We start from the raw sequence: 20,286 nt of genomic DNA on the forward strand, positions 1-20,286 counted from the left end.
TGTTACTTTTGAAGAAATTAAATAGAATAGAGACATCTCCTTTGCTTTCAAGAATTATAATTAAACTGTGCATTAAATTTATGAATTTCAACATTTGAGGTAGTTAGAAGCAAAGGGATGTAAGTGGCAAAGTTAAACATTTGGAGATAACCAGGGCACTTATTCCAAGCTTGAAATTCACCTAGAGAGATTAGTTCTGATCGTCTCACTAGAATGCGCAATAGGAAAAAAGCAGTCTCTCAAAGAAATTCTCACAAGTTGCTATTCCAATCACCAAAAAAAGGCAAAAGTGACTTTTCGCGCGCTTGTTTTCGGAGCTAAATCTTGACTGACCCTAAGTAGGTGAGATTGTGCAATTTTTTTGATACAATTTAGGAGTTTGCTTTTCTGAAAGGTATTGGCTCGAGGAAAACAAATTTGGATGATGCCAATCCCGGCGATAGTGCAGGGGGTAGGGGGTGGGTTAAAACTGCACGGGGGGGACGGGGGACAAGTGGTTTTCCATTCAATTTATGTGATACAATTGCAGGAGTAAGTTTTTCTAAAAAATATTCATTGGCAGGAGGAAAACGAATTAGAAATTAGGATGTTGCCAACCCAAAAAATGGTGCAGGGGCAAGAGGGGGGGGGGTCATAACTGCACTGGGAGTAAGTGGTTTTCCAATCAATTTTTGTGACAAAAATGGGAGTTTTTTTTTTTTGAAAGACATTGGCAAGCGGAAAACAAATTAGAATGTTGCGAGCACCTAACAGGGTGCAGGGGAGGGGGGGGGCAAGTGGTTTTCCGTGGAATTTTTGTGATAAAATTATGGGAGTTAGTTTTTCTGAAATGTATTGGCATGGGGAAAATGAATTAGGATGTTGGAGGGAAATAACTGCACTGGGGTAAGAGGTTTTCTGTTCAACTTTTGTGACACAAAAACGGGAGTTAGTTTTTCTGAAAGGTATTGGCATGCGGAAAACAAATTAGAACGTTGCGAGCACCGAACATGGTGCAGGGGAGGGAAGGGCAAGTGGTTTTCCATGGAATTATTGTGATAAAATTACTTTTTCTGAAAGGTATTGGCACGAGGAAAACAAATTAGGATGTGGCCAACCCTAAAAATGGTGCAGGGGGCAGAGGGTGGGGGGAGTGACCTCTCAGTACACATGGTAGGTGAACCTGTCATCTGTCTTTGCGCAAGAGATGGTACTAGTAGCCCTGGTAGTTGCTGCTATACAGCATGATTTAGAAAAAAATATCAATGAAAGCCTACCTAGGATGTTATCTTTAAACGCATTTTACTCAACACTTGAAAATGTCCACTTACATCCTTTTGCTACTCACTGCCTCGTATAATGCATTACACTGAAGTATCTGTTTTCACTTTTGTTTGTGGAACTAATTTTAGTTGTAGAGGGATGTAAGGCAGTGAAACAGGCTAAGATAAGTTGCACTTTTCAAAATGAATAAATTGGAAATTTATTTTTTAAATTACAGTATGTAAAGAGTATACAATGCATTTTGTACTAGAACTCTTCTTTCAATGAAGACAGAGCAGCTACTTTTCAGAATAATGTTCATGCCCCCATTGAATTTCTCATGTAACTCTGCCTAAGGGCTAATTGCTGTCTAGGGATATCTAATTGAATTAAGATTGACAAAAATTCAAGTTTTTTTTTTTTTTTTGTGATGAAAATTTTCTAGTTGGATAGGTACTCATTTATTGTACATTTGACTTTGTACTAGAAACAAAGAACGTTTTCAAATTTTTAAGAGAAAAAATGAATTTTGTCTATTACTCATCCTGTCTGTTACTGGGTATCATCAGATTTTTTGGTGTCTGTTACTGTGATTCGGAGCTTTCTTAGAAATTTAGCAAATAAAAATAGAATTGACTAATTCAGAGGATCCAGAAGCAGCCAAATGTTAGATGAGATGTTGTTGCATGAGAGAAAAATAGCTTTAAAAATCTAATTACATTTAAAGGGTCAGAAAATTGAGTTAACCTGAGAGCAATGTCTTGAGTATGTCTGTTACTGGTGCCGTTACCCTACTATCTATCTCTAAATTTTCTTCTCTATCACAATTTAGTTTAACCTAACAGCCAATCCTTAACAAAAAAAAAAAAAGCAAAAAACCATGGGCTGTATTTATTTAATTAAAATAGCACCAAAAGAAAAGTTCTATGCATGCTAAAAAAACCGCAGTGTGCAAAATTTTAAAAAACTCACTGCTTTTATTGAATTAAAAGCACACAAATATGTAATGTTAAATAAACATAGCAAAATGTCCGGGGGGAGAGTAAAGAATAAAATCCCAAAATTAAAAAAACAAAAAAAAAACCAAGAGCAAGTGCTGCAGTTAGATCACATGGCTGCGACCTCATCATACTTTTAAGAGTGCAAAACTTTGACTATACTTGGAAGTCATTCTGAACTCTGCATTAAAGAGAAATGCATATTTTTGAAAACTTTATTTCTGAAGAGGGTTATGTGTTTTTACTATTACATAGTTAATTTCAGAAAAAAAGGCCTTTATACTTGTTGCGGGATGAGTTAAGCAAAAAATTAAACCCATTAAAAATTCAAAATCAAGGTTTTTTAAAAATTTATTTAAAAAAAATAGCTCTACCTGCAAAAACTTTTTCATCACAGCGTAAACACGGAGTACTTGGCTCAAATTGAGAAAAAGATATAATGTTCTCCGTTTCTGTAAACTTTCAGGAAGCAATGTTTAAACATATTTTGACAAAATCCTTTAGAGAGCAGCCCCAAGGACTCAGTAATGTATACCAAGCAGTTTGATAGCTGTCCACAAGAAGCAACACTAGTGGTTTTGTGTTTCTTGTGTCAACATGTGTCTTTATAAACTTGTCGACTTTCACATGTAGAAGCAGTTCTACATCAGCTAAGAGTTTGTTAAGTACCTATTTATGAACACTATTCAATACTTAATGTAACAGCAGAGTTGTACTTCTCATTTCTGTTAAAGTTTTTGCTTAAAATTTTCACAATAACAATCTAACTCCTTACCTAAAAATGACGACCTACTTTGGCTCAACATGAAAACTTGAAAAAATTCATCAGAGAGATTTGGAAACGAAAAGAAAAGCTAAAATAAAACTATAAGTAGGAAAAATGAAAGAAAAATCCAGGAATTCTCCAAAATCAGGGTTCCAGTACATAACTTTTATTGTGAAAGATGAAGATAAACTAAAAGTTCCAACAGGTTTAGAAAACCCTGACCCAGCTGCATCTAATTCTTACAAATTCTGTTAAATTTTTAGGAAAGTTTACAGAATTTTGTTATTGTATAAGATTATTAGATATTATCTTATAGAAAAGAATGAGCTCAATTTTCCAAGGAGCTGTTCATGTAAGAGAAGAAGGAGCTAATGTTGAGAGCAAAAAAAAAAAAAAAAAAAGGAACGACCCACAAAGTTTTGGAAGTGACTGAAAATTTAGTATCCTTTGTTTTACGAATGATGCTCTCTTAATAAAATTATTCAACCTTCAAAACTCATAAAAGGACTGTATCTGTCAGTAATTTCTGAGTCAACAAATAGGTATGCATACACATTATATAAATATTTTTTAATTTTCCTTAAAATATGTGACTCAAATTTCTTGAAAAAATGTATTTTTCTTTAAAATAAATAGTTTTTCCTATCAACACGCGTCTTTCTTTGGCTCTAGTTAATTCTATAATAATTTTAAATCGGGAAAATCACTTTGGGCCAAAATAACCAATATGTAAGGGTAACATTGCCCCAAATAAAAAACAATGGTAATAATACTGTGAAACAAAGGTATCAGTATTCAAAAATTTAATTAAGAGAACTCTAGATGTGTTAAAGGTTTCCACAGATTGGAAATATGAATAGTTTAAAAATTATTGAGAAAATGTGAGAAAAGTTCCAAAATGTGGGTGGGCCAAACAAGCCTGCATTTACAGTACTTTAAGTTATGTTTCCTACATTTTAGTACAAAAATATTTTTCTGGCACAACTGATCCAGGGTCTGTGGGGTAGAAAGTACTAAAAACTGCTAATAACTTTTTCAGCCTCAAGTTTTTTAGAAATGTTACTTCCTGATAAGGTAGTTTTCTATTTGTGAAAAAAAATAGTTAAAATGGTATAGTAGTTTTGGAGCCTATTCAATACAAAAAGACAAAATAAAAAAACCCTCTTTATAATATCAGTATAGATTACCAACCAATAAACAAAAAATGTATGCATTCATACGCATAAAGATTAGTCTCAGTGAATGACAGAAATTGAAATTTTTTAAAAAAATTAAGATGATATAAAATCTAAACCCCACCACAATTTGGGAATGCACGATTACTTACCAGTATAAATGCATTAAATCGCCAAATTTTATCAAAATCCTAGAACATGGAGTACATGGCTAATTAAATTGATGTGGAATGATCCAATTGCCAAATAATTTGCATATTTAAGATGTACAAAATTGTAAAGTCAGAAGAGTTCAAATACAGTGTATGTTCTTAATTTAAAAATTACTTTATACAGGTTAGCTAAGGACAACATCTTAATTATAGATTGACATATATAACTGACATAAAGTTTTTAAACATTTGATAGTGTAATAACAGCTTAAATGAAGATAATTAATGTTCACAAAAAATTCAGACACAAAAGGGTTATTATGAACAAAACATTAAAATGTAATTTACCAACTCTTAAGAAGAAATTGTTATATGAGTTTTCATTTATATCAGCTAACTTGTCTTTGAATGCAAATACCATTTCAGCCAAAATACTCATATATTCCACAGCGGATTCATGGTTATCATCCTAGAATGTAGATGATAAAACTATATTTTTACAGCAGGAAATATATAACATAGATAATTTTAGTACTTACAAATATAACCAAGATTTTTTTGATAAATGGCACATAACTAATAAATGATAGACTACAAATTCAGTAAACAACAAATGAGAGTAGTTGCATTTACAGAATGGTTGACCAAACTTATTTAAGTTTATTTTTTAATTATCTGTGAGTATTATAAGCATTGAAAAAAAAGAAAAAAAAGATGTTGTGAATTGTTAAAAGTATTACAACTTCCCATGGTGCCAAAGATTTTGTGCTACACAGTAACCCAGAAAAAATAATGAGGTTACGTTCATTATGCATGAAAAAAAAGGACGTATATTAAATAAACAAGGAACATAGTTATATTTTGATCAATTAATGTAAATGTAACTAAGGTTAGGTGCGCATACAGCAACCGGTTGTACCCGTTGGTTGATTTGACAATGTCAGCCATTGATTTGATGATGTCACAGTGAGTTTAAATAGGATGTTTTCATTAACAGGTAGCTCTATGTGAATGCCTCTGATTAGTCATCAGTTGACCAAGGTTGACCGGTTACTCTTAGCGAATATACCCTGTATTCATAAATTTATATTGCAAGTAAAATTCTACCTTGGGGAGCGAGGGGGGGGGGGGCAATTCCTATCGCATTATGTGAAACATTATCTTGGATATTTTAGTTGACTGATAGTAAAATGTTAAACAAGAAGAACAATAGAAACTTGAACATAGCTGATTAGTCAATAAAAGTACAACTAATTCAATGCACAACAGTTTTTGCAGTCAATAAAGAAGATACCAGTCTTCTTTTTACATTTTTTATCAAACAGTTTTATTTGATCGCCATGAATATTGCATTGCTGAAGTTTAAGGACCTGTCATCCAGTTCAACAAAAAACTAATTCAGTAGTTAATGTATGTTTCTTTTACAAATATACATTTTCCTTTTCCCCCATCAAAATTCTTTATCATTGGCTATCTAAAAATCCCCTCAAGTTATTAAAAAAAAATGTTTGTGATAAATTCCAAACAAAACTTTTTCAAGTAATTATTTTCAGACAGGTTTTTGACAGATAATGAGTGATCTAAAGGAAGTATTAAGCTTGTTTCAGAACAGATCTAATCCCAGGTTACTTTCCTATTGGTTCTTTAAACAGTTTTTTTTAGTAGGGTCAGGTGGAGTAAAATGGGTGTAAAATAGCCTTCTTTTGCATTTTTCACTCAACTACTTTTGCCAAAATATTTTTTTATGCATACATTACATATGTTGAGAGCAAAATAAAATGATTTTCACACATGATTTATTACAGATTTTTCTTTTCTTTTTTTGTAAGGGAAGTGTTTATTAATTATATGTTTTATATACCCATTTTAACCCAATCAGGTGAAAATGGGTAACCTGTGGGGTAAATGGGTACACAAGTCTAATACAATAAGAAATGCTAAAAAAGCATACTATTTGTTCAATGCAGTGTGATAGTAGAGAATTAAGAGTCAGTTAACTAATATTAACTATCTAATTTTTAAAAAAATAGTGCATACAGTAAATTTGACAATATATTAATTAGTTTCCTTCAACACATGATATCCATACTTGTCATTCTTCAAAACAATAAATGAATTCTATTATTAAACTGTGGCATGTTAAAATTTTGTTACTAGATGTTCTTAAATGAAATCTATGTCATCTACATCTGGGGGAAAAAATCTCCCATTTCAGATTTTTTTTCAAATATTTCAACTCATAAGTATTTTCCTCAACAGCCATATATTTGCAAATAAATTATTTCTTGCTGTTTTCCTTAAGTTTAATGCTTTTGCCCAGGCACCTGTGGTTATACTTTGCTTTGTTAGCACATTTTTAGCAGTTTCTATTCCAGATACTTCTGAATCAAAAAACATTCTTTCTTTTTTTATTATTTATATTTTCTTATTTTTCTAATTCATTACGTTTTTCCCTTGCAACTTTTAGCGTTGCTAAAACATCTTTGTTAATCGATACTTCCTGTATTTGCCTGCACACGTTAATGTTTTTATTTTAAATTATTCACACAGGTTGCTGTCAAATTTGAAGCTACATATAGTGTACATTTAAAATCTTTATAAGGTGAGGAAATTGTGCTTTGTGACGGGTACTTTTTGGATTGAAACAAGGATATGTCCTGAGAATTTAAAAGTGCATTTGAGAAATTGGTAGCATCTCATTGCAATCAAATACAAATGTGAGGACCAGCAACAGGCTGGGCACAGCTAGGCTGTTCTACAAGATTCTGAAGATATTGTTATTTTGTGTGCAAGTGCACACAAATACTAGAATAAGTATACCTGTGGCTTGTTTTTATTCATTATGATGGAGCGAAGTTTATTTTGTATAGTCATGGCATTGCACATTTTTATGTTTCAATCACTTTAAATTGAACACGAACAGATTAATATTCATTTTAAGGAAAATATCATGCTGCATTTATTATAAACAACTTGCTGGAATGACAAGACTAACCACATACCTACTTGGCCCCATTTTCAAAAAAATATATAAAAAAGGGGCTCATGTGAACACGGGGGCACATGTTATCATGGTATTTTTACTAAAATCACTTCAAGCAAAAAATCTGGAAAAATTCTCAAATAAGGACAGTAGGAGTTGTACCTCTTGGACAAACATTTAAAGCAAAGTGATATTTTATGTCTGTGTAGTGGCGACTTCTTTGTTTTAGCAGGTGTTGAAAAAATTTGATCACCATCTTCTTCGTGTGAAAACATTTTTAAAACTAACTGCTAATCGAAATTTAAGTATTACAAACCATTGTATGAACAATCAAGTAAATTAATGACGATGTTTAAATTTTTTTATTTAATTATTTTTTTTTTTTTTTTTGTGTGAATTAGCTTTAAAGTAGATGATGGGGTACTTAATGAACACAACATCTAGAGGCACCCTATTGCTACTCTCCTTAATACTATTACTAGTGTGGGATATCGTAAGTGTTAAAAAATGTGTAAATATTTATAATAATTATTTTCTTATAATCAGTTAGTAAATTTATTGTCAGTTGTAATAATTACTATTGAATATTTATTTTTTTATTTTTAAATTATTTTGTTATTAAATAGTTGGTCAATAATTTAGGGTTATATAATACTTAGAGAAAATAAAAATACAAAATATTTTCATTTAATTAAAAACTGAAGTTTAAAATTATTTTAAAATATATATTCAAACAATGTATGAAGTTTAAAAGCAAAATATATATATGGAAGAACCCTTACTTTTTTAAAAAATTCTTTTAATTATGTAGTCTATAAGTTTTTTCTAGTCTATTCAGTGATCCAAACAGGCTGCAAGACTTTAAAATTTGACAATGAACAATTATGTATTTGGGAAAAAACATTTTCTTAGGGGAACAATAACTGTACAGTTGAAATTGACACAGTATAGGTAACAAACCCTTCAACGTATTTGTTATTTAGGTATATGTTTCATATTGTTGAATTTTCCTTTAAAATATGATGCATCTTCTGCATTTTTTACCTGTGTTCTCATGTGCCCCAGGCCTGTTCACATGTGCCCCCCTCTAAGGGCACATGTGAATAACTGTATACATTTTTTCAAAATACCATAAAGTAAAGAAATATTTTTTAAAAAATCCCATGACACAAAAAAAAGCTTATTCAATCATGGGGATACTTTGCACTGTGTTGTAACCTTGTCTGTTTATTGTTCTATTGATGTTTATATTTACTTGGCTTATTTGTTTGGGTGCTCTGCGCATCTTTGGGCTTCTGGTACTCTAATTTTTCCTATTTAATACATTTTTAACTATATATTAATATTTCCCTGTAAGTTGAAGCAGCAACAAAAATTTCCTAATTAAAGATATTATTACAGAACAAAAAAAATTCATCAGGAGCTCGAGACAGAAATTTAAGCAGATAAAATGCGGCTTGAATTTATCTACTACAATTTAAGGTGTTATCACTCACTAAAAATAATCTATTGAAAAAATATATATTGTGAAATAAAATTCAGAACAGCCAACTATAGTATTCATTTCAAAAAAATGCAAATTTAATTTAAAATAATTTGTTTTTTGAGCCATGTATTTTGACTACCTATTTTACCCTACCTGATCCTCAGTCTTAAAACTAGTTTTGATTCTATGTGGAAACATACTACAGGATCTACCCCCCCCCCCCCCCTTCATGTACTATATTTGGATTATTTTTCAACTATTTCCCTCCTATGTTCTCGTTAATGGGCTTTAAAATTTCACAGTCATATTATATGTTTGCTAGTATAAATATATAGACATACAGGAATACTAAGCCCCCAAAAGAACATTACAGAGCAAATATTAAGACATGAAAATTCACAGAAATATGCTTTTTCTTTGAATGCAAATGTATAAAAAAATTGTTTTCTGAGGTGAAAATGCAAAAGAAAATACCATCAAGTAAAAAAGAATTTTGATATTTTCTTATGAAAAATCACATTAACTCTGAAATTAAAACACAATTATAAAATAAAATAAGAAGGATTCTAACTGAAACAATTACAAAATGACTTGTAGATATACAACCATCTATAAGTTGACACCCGGATAACTTCACTACCCTGCTTAGCCAACATTTTTAAACCGTTGGCCTAGTGCTAATTTCCACATGAGAGAAAATCTCTCTAACTTGACGCATTTACATGAACTATTGTCGACCACTACTGGCTATTCTAGTCTACTCTTTGCTTTGGATATTCTTTCATATTGAACATTTCTGAGAATTCTACATTGAGGTTTTTTAGTCAGTAAAACAATTAAACAATTCTTTTCTTTAAGCTCTTTCAGAGAGGATTCTCGTTTATACCATGTAGAGTTGGCCTAACACCCTGCACAGTTGGTGCAATCCTAAGGCTTGGACCCCAGGGGAGCTGCCAAGAGAATGAAAGCATCATGGAACATGCTTTTCAAACATGTGTGAACAAGACATTTCTCTTTAATAAAACTGACTGCCAAAAAGCTCTTATCTTTTTTTTAAAATTATGGATAGTTCCTTATGAAGTATTTAAATTGATACAATTTATTTTGCTATTTAACCTTTCAAAAAAAAGAAAAAAAGAAAATCATTTTATGATTTTTTAAGCATGAATGGTAAGTGTACTAGTAAATAAGCAAGGTAAGTTGACACCCACTTAACAAAACCTGCTTTCATGTTCCCTTGGGGTATTGAGTTATCCAGGTTTCACTTCATTGCAAATGCTTTCCATAAATGCTCTTAAGAACTTACTACTATTCTGTAGTCTGGCATTAAACCTATTGCTGCCATGTAGGTACTGCCCACTGTTTTGATTTTATCAATTGCTCTGAAGCGATCATCATCTAGAAGCTGACAAAAGTATATTTGAAAATTTATTTCAAAAATTCGAATAACGAAATAAAGATATAAAATAAAAGTGATAATATGTATAGCTATAGGTATCACAGTTTAGTTTAAAATAAATGCATTCAACAAAACATACTCAAAAAACCATTTGTTAACATTGTTAAAGGAAGTCTGGTAATACTAGAAGCTTGAGTAGGGATGGTCTATCTATTTTAAACAAAAGCCATGTTTTTTGCTACAACTCTGGCAAAGGAGACTAGATTGTGGTCCTTCTCTCATTTCAGTATCCGTACACTTTTCAGCTGTCTCCATACAGTTTACATAATTTAATAAAATTCTAACAATATTTTTTTCTCTATAACAATGCCCTCAACAATCAAGGAGTGGGTAACATTTGACAGTACATCGGAAATGCTTGCACAGGGTCTTTATTATTTACGTTAACTTTGAAAATGCCATAAATGGAAATTTTTTGGATTAAATTATATTCTTGAAAGCTGTTCAAAGGAGGTCAACAGTATTTTATTTTCAGCAAAAAATAAAGTTGAAATGCTCACCACTAATAGGGAATTGGACAGTATGCAACATTGTCAAATAACAAAAACAAAGATGAATGAATTTATGCTAATTAGAAATATTTTCTAGCTCTCTCTCTCTCTCTCTCTCTCTCTCTCTGTATATATATATATATATATATATATATATATATATATATATATATATATATATATATATATATATATATATATATATATAACACATAATATTGAAAAAAAATTAAAGTCAATTTCTACAAAGGTAAAAAAAAAAAATTAACTTTTGTTACTTTTTCTTAAATAATTGCAATTAATATAAATATGCATATATGTATGACAAAATCACAATATTAAAAGGCAAAAGAGAAATTAAATTTAGTTAATGAATAAATATTTGAGAAAACAGCATTAACATCAAGTGTCATCCACTACAAATTTTAAAAAAATGTATTGAAACATGAGTGGATGAATAAAAGGCATTTTATTAATGGTTAGAAATTTGAAAAATACATAAATATGGAGAGGGTATGGAGAGGGTGAACTAATAGCGGGAATTGAAAAATAGCTGTATATGTGTGTTCCTTATATAAAACAAGTGTACGTGGGATCTTTGCCAAATTTGACACAGAAATCCTTTGATACTTAGAAATTCACATGGGGGGAGGGGCAGAAAATCCCTGAAAGGAAATGTGTTTTGCATATTAAAGCAATGACTGAAATTTTAAAAATAGAAAGAGGTCTAGCTTTAAACATTTACTCATAAAAATGCTCTTTTAACCTCATTGATGGGAAAATGTTACATGATTTTCCCTGTTAGTTAAGCCTGATTGTTGAAATATGCGTCGCTTGACACAACTTTTATTTTTGACATAGACCATGCAATGCAACTAGATTTATAAAAAATGAATGTGATGATAACACATAGCTAATCACATATTATAGCTAATCACATATAGATACTAATTATATCAATCAAAAAGGCAACCAGAAGTGACTACTCATTAAACTCGAAAGCATTTGTTTGAGCTGTTTGTAAGCATGAATTTTGTATAGTAATGGCTAATAATATACAAAATCAATAATATTGTTATAACTGCTATCACATGCAGCTGAATATTCATAAGCTATATAGTATATAGTTATCTGGAAAATAACTCTAATAGGTTTAATACTTGACAGAGAAATGCTCACCAAAACGAAATTGAAATGTGCAGACCTTGTTACTGTAGATATCGAAGATTATTACATATAGGCCTTAGCCAGAGATTAATCTCTGGCTAATGCCCTGGAAGAGGATTGTAGGCTCTTAACCTTATTTACTGAGACATTTAAATATTAATGCTACATTTCTGGTTTCATTATAAAACAAAGTAACAAATTAACTTTATTGAAGCACTGCAGTGCTATAGAAGAATTTTGTTTTAAAAGCAAATTCATAGGGGTTGGAAAGTGATAGCAAGCAAGTGGCTTTTTCTCCTACTGTAACAATTTATAATAAAGGCGGTGTGCACAAAGCTAAATTTCTAATGGAAGAACTGTGGGAGCCATTTCCTCTCTAACACCTGGTACCTAATACTTTGAGATTTCCAATGGTGATAAGTTCAATCTCAAAGCAGCCTTTCTTTTTCTACGTTTTTTTTTTCTTTTATTCCCCCCCCCCTCCTTTTTTTAATGTTTAATTCCATTTTTTGTTACTTGCCATCATTACTGTACTTAACTTTTGTAATTGCTGCTTTGTGCACTTTTTAAGTTAAAGTTGTGCTGTTTTTTTCTTTTCTACTTTTATTCGTTCATTTGATTTATGTAATATATATATATATATATATATATATATATATATATATATATATATATATATATATATATATATATATATATATATATATATAAGGGTGATCCTTAAAACTGAACTTTTGAAATTTGAACGGGCCACCCTTTCATTTTTGTTTACGGCATCAAATCAGACTTCCACAAAAATTTCAGACAAAACAAATGTATTTTAGGGGTTGCTATCAAGCTTCAAAGTCGTGAAAATTTGGCATTTTTTCCCAAAATTCAAATGAACTTTACTGTGAATTAAAAAATGCATAAATAAAAATCAATACCACCTGTTGTTTACACAGGAAGCCTACCTTCTTCCTCGTACAAGGTAGAAGGGAGTCAAATTAAAATTTAACGTTTTGATTTGAGATTTTAAGACCATATGTTCAAAGAGCAAGTCTGGTGAATTTTCTTTTCTTTCATTGGGGAATAATACGAATAATGGCGCCGCTGTTTGTTTTTTCAGGCTTGAACCAGTTGACAGTAAGGAAAGCAAAAACAATTCTAATGTTATTTCTATCAAACAACATTATTTTGTTGTTTTTTTTTTCTTTCTTTCTTACTTTTTTAAAAATTTGTAAATGTAGGAAAAGTAATGTAACAAAAGCAATGTATTTTGAATTTGTCTCACAAACAGATGAACACATTAGACTACAGTCTGCTACTATACAAATTTGAATATATTTCTCTGAAAGTGGATTGCCAATATTTCATACTTAATTTAAAGTAGACTAAATCAAAGGTTATTTTAAAATTGTTAGTCAAATGGTTTGAAAGATTATTATTAAATTAATACCAATGGTGCAGCTTATAACACTTTTTTTAATGGCATCAAGCAGAACGCCAAGGAAACCTAGATATTTGGCATGTTGGTCATCACTATGCCAAACAAAAGTGCTATCTAAAAGAGTAGCTCACTTCGGTTTTTTTTCCATTATAAAACTGCCTTAAATCTGAATAACTGGAGATTCTGCTCATAGTGCAGCTAGTAATGTACTTCTTGTTTGGGAAAAGGCTATGATTCCCACTGTAAAAAAATCATGTTGTAAATAAACTTGTAGGACTTTTATAGAATAGCAAAAGTTCAAAAAGAACAAAGAAAATAAAGCCAAGCGCTCAGAAGGTTTGAAAAAGAAGACAAATGAAGACTGGTTTTACCGGAACTGTTTGATATTGCTCATGCTAACGCTCTCAATATGATCCATATCCAAGAAGGTAAAGATTTTCTCGTTTCTCAAAGAAAGAAGACCTGGTAAAATTGGTAAAAAGATGCAAAATTGCCGAAGAAAGAAGCAATGCTCATTAAAAAAAGGATTAGTTTCGAAAAAGTGATGCAACGCGAATAAGAAAATGCAAGATTGCTGTTTGATCGAGTACCAATTCCTTCAGAGAAAAATGAAGATAAATGTGACTTGTTTGAAAGCTACAGTGGTTTTCGTTTTTTTTTTTTTTTTTTACTAAAGATAAAGTTTATTGTGCAATTTACCCCCTTGCAAAAGAAAAAGAAGTAAGAAGAAGAAGAGTTGTAAATGATGCTGCTGTAAGTCTTGATGCAGCAAAGTTGAATGATAGAAAAGTAGCTGTTGTCTTGACAACAACGCTTAAAAGCATAGGAGAGCTCTATCAATTACAGTAGTTTTCAAACTGCCATATCTGATGTTTTTATCTACCAGAAATTAATCCAAAATGCACCAGATATCATTGAGTGTGTCAAGAATCAACTTAACCAGTTCCAACCTTGAGACGAATACAAAAAACTTTTAGAGTTGCCCATTATATTTCTTGGAGGAATTCCCATAAGAGGAATATACCTCAAAGCTTCAAGGGGGTTATTTTGTTCGATGGATGGCAAATGCAATTTACGCTCTTAAAATGTATTTATTTTGAGATCAATTTGAACTTTCCCAACAAGAAAAAGCTACCATTCGCGACTTATGCTTGTTTGTAGTAAAATGATATGCAAAGAGTTGTTTCAAGCAGCAACTGCTGATTTTGCCCCAAAAAATAATTTGTAACTCTTAAAAAGTTTTAAAAAGTATGAAATAATTAATTATGAGATTTCAAAGCTTGCAATAAACAAGTTCGTTCGCCATTCGTGGTATCTATCAGAGGAGCTCGTCGCTCTTGCTTTTTTTGACGGTTGTGTTCCTCAAGAAATGAAAAAGAAGATGGTGGATGCTTTGAAATGAAAAGGAGATGATGAACCGTTAAAGAGAGCTCGAATAGATCCAGATGTAGTCCTTTAAAAAGGGGTTTGAATGATTTTGCATCGAGTAACACAATGCGGTTTTTTCAAACTTTGAGTATATCTTTAGAATTCTGCAAAACGATGTGACAGAATGGAAAGAAGACGAATCCTACAAGTAAAGTAAAGAAATTGTTAGTTCATTAAATGTTTGTAAATAATGCAGCGGAACGAGGAGTTGCCCTAATGGAAGAACCCAATAAGCATCTTACAAAAGACGAAGAACAAAGCAGTGCACTTGTTGCTCTTAGTGAAACAGTTCAGAAGCAAATATCTGGTCTCTGAAAAAAGCACCTTATTGTCTTAAAAGGTAATAACTGTGATTTGTTTTTTTATTTATGTTAATTGAAAGAGTATTTTAAAATCTTAATAGATGGGTTTAATTATGAATTGTAAGAAATATTTAATAAATACTGTTGTTTTTACTGAAAATAAAAAATTTCAAAATTTTTTGTAAAAATTCCAAAGTTTCAGCTCCGGTAGCGACCTCTAAAATTTGTCTTAAAAATCTAAAAAAAATACAGTAATTTGTTTTTATATAATAAATCAAAACTAGGGGGTAGCCCGTTGAAAATTTACAATTTTATTTTTTAACCTCACACATATAAGAACCACACTTATATATATATATATATATATATATATATATATATATATAATAAAAGTGAAAAATATTGAAAAGACCACTATGGACCGATTTCGGGATATGTTTTTATGTTTTTAATGTTTTGTTGACAAATGGATTGGTTTTTTTATCAGGCTGAACAATGGATTGGATTTGTTTACGTGGATTTCAAGGTAAGACAATTTTGTTATTGGCAGGTACTGTCCCGTGGAAGGCTAATTATCGGAACTTGTTTTCCTAATTAGTCGAGGCGAAACCCCCTGCTTTTAGTTTTAGGTTTGAGCTCTAGTTTATTGTTTTTAGTTTAGCAAGTGGTGCGTTTTCCCATTGTTACTCTATATTACATGTACTGGAGCTTAAACATTCTCTTCTAGTTTATAGTTAAAATTTTGGTCTTTTGACCATAATTAATGAATCCTCCACGGCTGATGAGCTCTGGATTCACTCTTTTTCTATTCCTACTTAATAGCTGTTTGCATTTTTCCTTTTTATCATCATTTGTTATTTATAATTTGTTTAATATTTGTAATTCTGTTTGCTTAATTTTATATACAGGGTGATTCTGAATTCATCATCAATATTTGGTGGGGAGGTAGGGAATAGGAAAAGAACACTATTTCACATAGGAAAGCATGGGCGCAGACGTCATGTAGTAGGGCAATATGAATCCGGTTAAATGATGGAAAGAAAACATAACAAGAAAGTGGTAAGAGAAAAAACATTTATTTGTGCATCTTTTGTACAGACTTACAAGAGGTGCTCGAAATTCTGACCATTTGCTAGATTACATGCCTCACAACGACGTTGCATGGACAACCGAACTTTCTGGAATATGCCTGGCGTTTCCCGGATGTTTGCGGCGGCGGCAACCGATATGCGTGCTACAAGGTCCATATCACTGGCAACAGGGGTCTCGTACACCATGGTTTTCATGGCACCCCATACAAAGAAGTCTATTGGAGATAAATCCGGTGACCGTGGTGGCCAACAAACCGGTCCACCGCGACCAATCCATTGAGCTCCAAATTTTCTGGTCAGGTAACAACGCACATCATTTGCGAAATGTGCTGGAGCCACATTCGCCGGAGAATAACAGCAGGAACCTCGTTCATAAGACCCGGTAACACAGTCTGAAGAAATATGAGGTAGTTTGTGCAATCTAAACGGGATGGTAGTAAATACGGTCCCAGCAAACAGTCGCCGACGATCCCAGTCCACACATTGACGGCAAAGCGTTGTTGCGCAGCTTGAACTCTCGTACCGTGTGGATTCTGATTAGCCCACACATGCGAATTGTGTGTGTTGAAGACACCTTCACGAGTGAAGGACGCTTCATCTGTGAAAAGAACATACGTTGGGAAATTGGGATCAACGGCTGTTCTCTGCATGAACCACTGACAAAAAGTAACACGCTTGGGATAGTCCTCTGCTTCCAGTAACTGCACTGTGTGCAAATGAAAAGGATGTAAACGTTCCTCGTGTAGTATCCGCCACACTGACGATTGTGAAACTCCAAACTGGCGAGCAATACCTCGTGTGCTAGAACTTGGCTGTTCTTCGATAGACTGTAGGACAGCTTCCTCGACTGAAACTGTCCGTGTTGATCGGCGCCTGCCTCGATCAACATTAATACCAGCAAATGATCCAGTTTCGCACAGTTGTCGATGCACACGTGAAAACATTTGATGCTGTGGCACGCGCCGGTTGGGGTAGCGCTCTGCATACATTTGCCTAGCTCTAAGACAGCTTTCTCCTGCGGCACCGTAAGTTAGATGCATATCTGCAAGTTCTTGAAACGTGTACCGGTTCATGTTACTTCTGCGAAGTCACCTTGTCGAATGACGACTGACTGCACACGGCAGACAGCTATGCGCGTTCATGGGAGATGCGGACACACACCGCCCTCTACACCGTCATGCGTTCGTTTGTGCCCATGCTTTCCTATGTGAAATAGTGTTCTTTTCCTATTCCCTACCTCCCCACCAAATATTGATGATGAATTCAGAATCACCCTGTATATATACATATATATATATGTATGTGTGTGTGTATAATAGATGCTCCCGCAACCCTCCCCCCCCCCCTGCTGCTCGAAAGAAAAAAAAAAGATTTTGATAAAGTATTAGCAGTTGTTGAATTGAGAATTGTATTACTGAAGTCCTGAAGTCAGTGGCATATTTACACTCTTGGGGGCTCTCCTCTATACAGAGTGCATATTAAAACCAATGAGTATAAGTCCACAAAAAATTATTTATTAGAGATATGGTTACAAAACTTTAGTAGTCTTCAAAATATGCTTTTGAGCATCAATACACTTCTGCAGTCGATGTTTCCACGCTTTGTGTGCTCCCTGGAAGTTAGCAACTGCAACATCCCTCAGAGCATGCATGCAAGCCCTTTTGACGTCATCCAGGGCCCCCTTGGTGGCACCTTTTGAGGGAGGTTTTCACTTTGGGGAAGAGGAGTCTGCTGGGGCAAGGTCAAGGCTATAGGGAGGCTGTGGTATTGTTACGATGCCATTTTTTGTCAAGTGCTCGGCAACCACCAAGCATGAGTTTGGCGCAAATCTTCTTCATCCCAAGGCCTTCACTGATGATTTTGTGCACAACCATTTTATCCATTATTAGCTGTTCTGCGATCATGCGCACATTTAACGCTGGTCCCTGTTCAGCAAATGTCGCACACGTAGTTCGTTGTCTGCGATTCTTGATGTTGATGGGTGACCCGCATGGGAATAGTCCTCCATGCTCTCCCAGCCTCTAAAACCTTGAATTTGAGATAAGCTTTCCCTGCTGTACACTTGCTGAATCATTTCCAGCATTAATGCACCTGATTTTCCAAAGCGAACGCAAAATTTGATTGCGTAATGCTGTTCAATGCTTTCTTGCATTTTGAACTTGCACACTTTTTTGAAGCTGTCCACGCCACATTTCATCCTGCCTCAACCAAAGCCAGCAGGCGACTGCCGAGTGGAGCATTATCAAAATCAAAGGCCCCCAACTAACTCCGACCGGTCGGAGCGCCCTCTGGTGTACAGCCGTGTCAGGACAAAAATATTCTCATTACTTAAAATACACACATACAGTAGGCATCGCTTAATGTGATCACAGTTAATGTTATCATTCGCTTAATGTTATCAGAATCACGAAGTCCCGGAACACTTGTATGTTAACACACGTTAAAAAACTCAGATACTGTAATCAGTGTCTTTACTTTTTCATAAACTTTCAATTTTTTCTCCGATTTTGTTCATCAATTAACAGAAATACATAGGTAAAACCTGATGAAACTAACTTTCTGTGTAGCATTCTGTGGTTTTCAATAGCAGTTCAAAATTTTTCTCGGAATGAAGCTAAGGAAAGTTCACCCCCCAGTGACCACAGACTCCCCCTAAGAAAACTTTCTTTTGCACCTAAAAAAATTCAGTCGCTGGACATGTTGTGCAGGCACTGATGTAGGATCTCCATTGCTGCCATTACTTTGTAAACTATTAGAGAATTGTGTCGAGAATGTAAACAAAGCAAAGTTAAATTAAAATTTAAACAACAAGCAAAACCATGCTGGAAAAGATAGAAAAGCTGAATGTGCTTTGAAACTGGTTTATGAATGTTAGGGAAAACAGTCATATTTTACTGCACCTATTAGGATGTGATTAAAAATTGCATAATTTAGCTTTAACATTTTATAATTCAGATATTTCCATTCTGTTAATTTAATAATTAATAATTGAAAACTGCGTTCAGTTGAGTCATTGTGATTTTAATTTGAGGTTGCCAAAACAAATGCACCTTAATTGGAAAAAAAATCATTATTTTGTGTCTCCTGGATTCTTTTCGGTTATTGTTATCAGTCGGTTATTGTTATCAAAATGTATTTTTCCCAAAGTGATCACATTAAGCGGCACCTACTGTATATCACTCATATATCCCGGACGACGCTGATCAGCATTACGGCAAATGCTACTCAAAAATCCAAACAACACTCATTTGCTTTTTGTTTTCCGAATGAAATGCTTACTATCACATGGCGTTACTTATCTATTTTCTGCTCAACTGATTGGTCTCAAACAATAATAATTCTCTCTCTGATGTCAGAATGGGGTCCATCAAGTGTCTACGATTTACTGGATTTCGTGAAAGCAAATAAAGATGTGATAGCAAGTGATAAGAGAAACATATACTCATTTTGGAAGTGGTTGTTTCTAGTTTTGATTCCATTTCAAAATGGGATATTCTAGCAAGGGATTTTACTTTTAAATTCCTTTGAGTAGCCATAGTAAACACATTATCTTTCCGAGGGGGAAATATCTATCTTTATGACTGTTCCATCGATGGATCTTTGGGGAGACAGTGAAACAACAATAAATTATTAGAGTTCTTCATACAGTAGTTACTTTAATTGTTATAATATTCTTCAGGTATTTCATAATATTAAGCGAAAAAATGTTTCCTATTTTGTACAAAATATCTAGTTTTGGTACTTATAGTCATAGTAAAAGCTATAGTATATTTTGTATTTTTACTTGTAAATATTAATTATTTTCATCAAATTTTTTTGTTATGATTGAAATTATGATATATTTTATCACACATTAAAAAATGGTTTCATTTCTACGTAAACTGCATTTTGTCTATTATTATGTAATGGGCGATTCTCAAAAAATGTTTTTTATTTTATTCAAGTAACTATTAATTAAATATTGGATTGACTGTTATGCTTTGATAGTATATTAAAGCATGTATTATTCCCCTACAGCATTATTTTTGAAGGCTTTGGTAAGTTGGACAAAATTAAAAACTTAGCATTATGCATGGGATATTTTTTCAAGAATCCTCCTAATTGATACTTTCCAAAA

At 32.8% G+C, this 20,286-nt stretch overlaps 1 protein-coding gene across 1 annotated transcript in view; it reads right to left on the minus strand.

Annotated features, from left to right (window-relative positions):
* LOC129219156 (Ca(2+)/calmodulin-responsive adenylate cyclase-like) overlaps positions 1–20,286 on the minus strand; it is a 171,250-nt gene that overhangs the window by 11,042 nt on the left and 139,922 nt on the right. The window contains exons 17-18 of the mRNA XM_054853475.1: positions 10,109–10,207; positions 4,682–4,802 (exon numbers count right to left, since the gene is read on the minus strand). Of these exons, the coding sequence (XP_054709450.1) occupies positions 4,682–4,802; positions 10,109–10,207 (220 nt within the window). The remainder of the gene's footprint in view (positions 1–4,681; positions 4,803–10,108; positions 10,208–20,286) is intronic.

Source organism: Uloborus diversus, chromosome 3 (genome assembly GCF_026930045.1).
Source record: "Uloborus diversus isolate 005 chromosome 3, Udiv.v.3.1, whole genome shotgun sequence".
In the NCBI taxonomy this organism is placed as follows: domain Eukaryota; kingdom Metazoa; phylum Arthropoda; class Arachnida; order Araneae; family Uloboridae; genus Uloborus; species Uloborus diversus.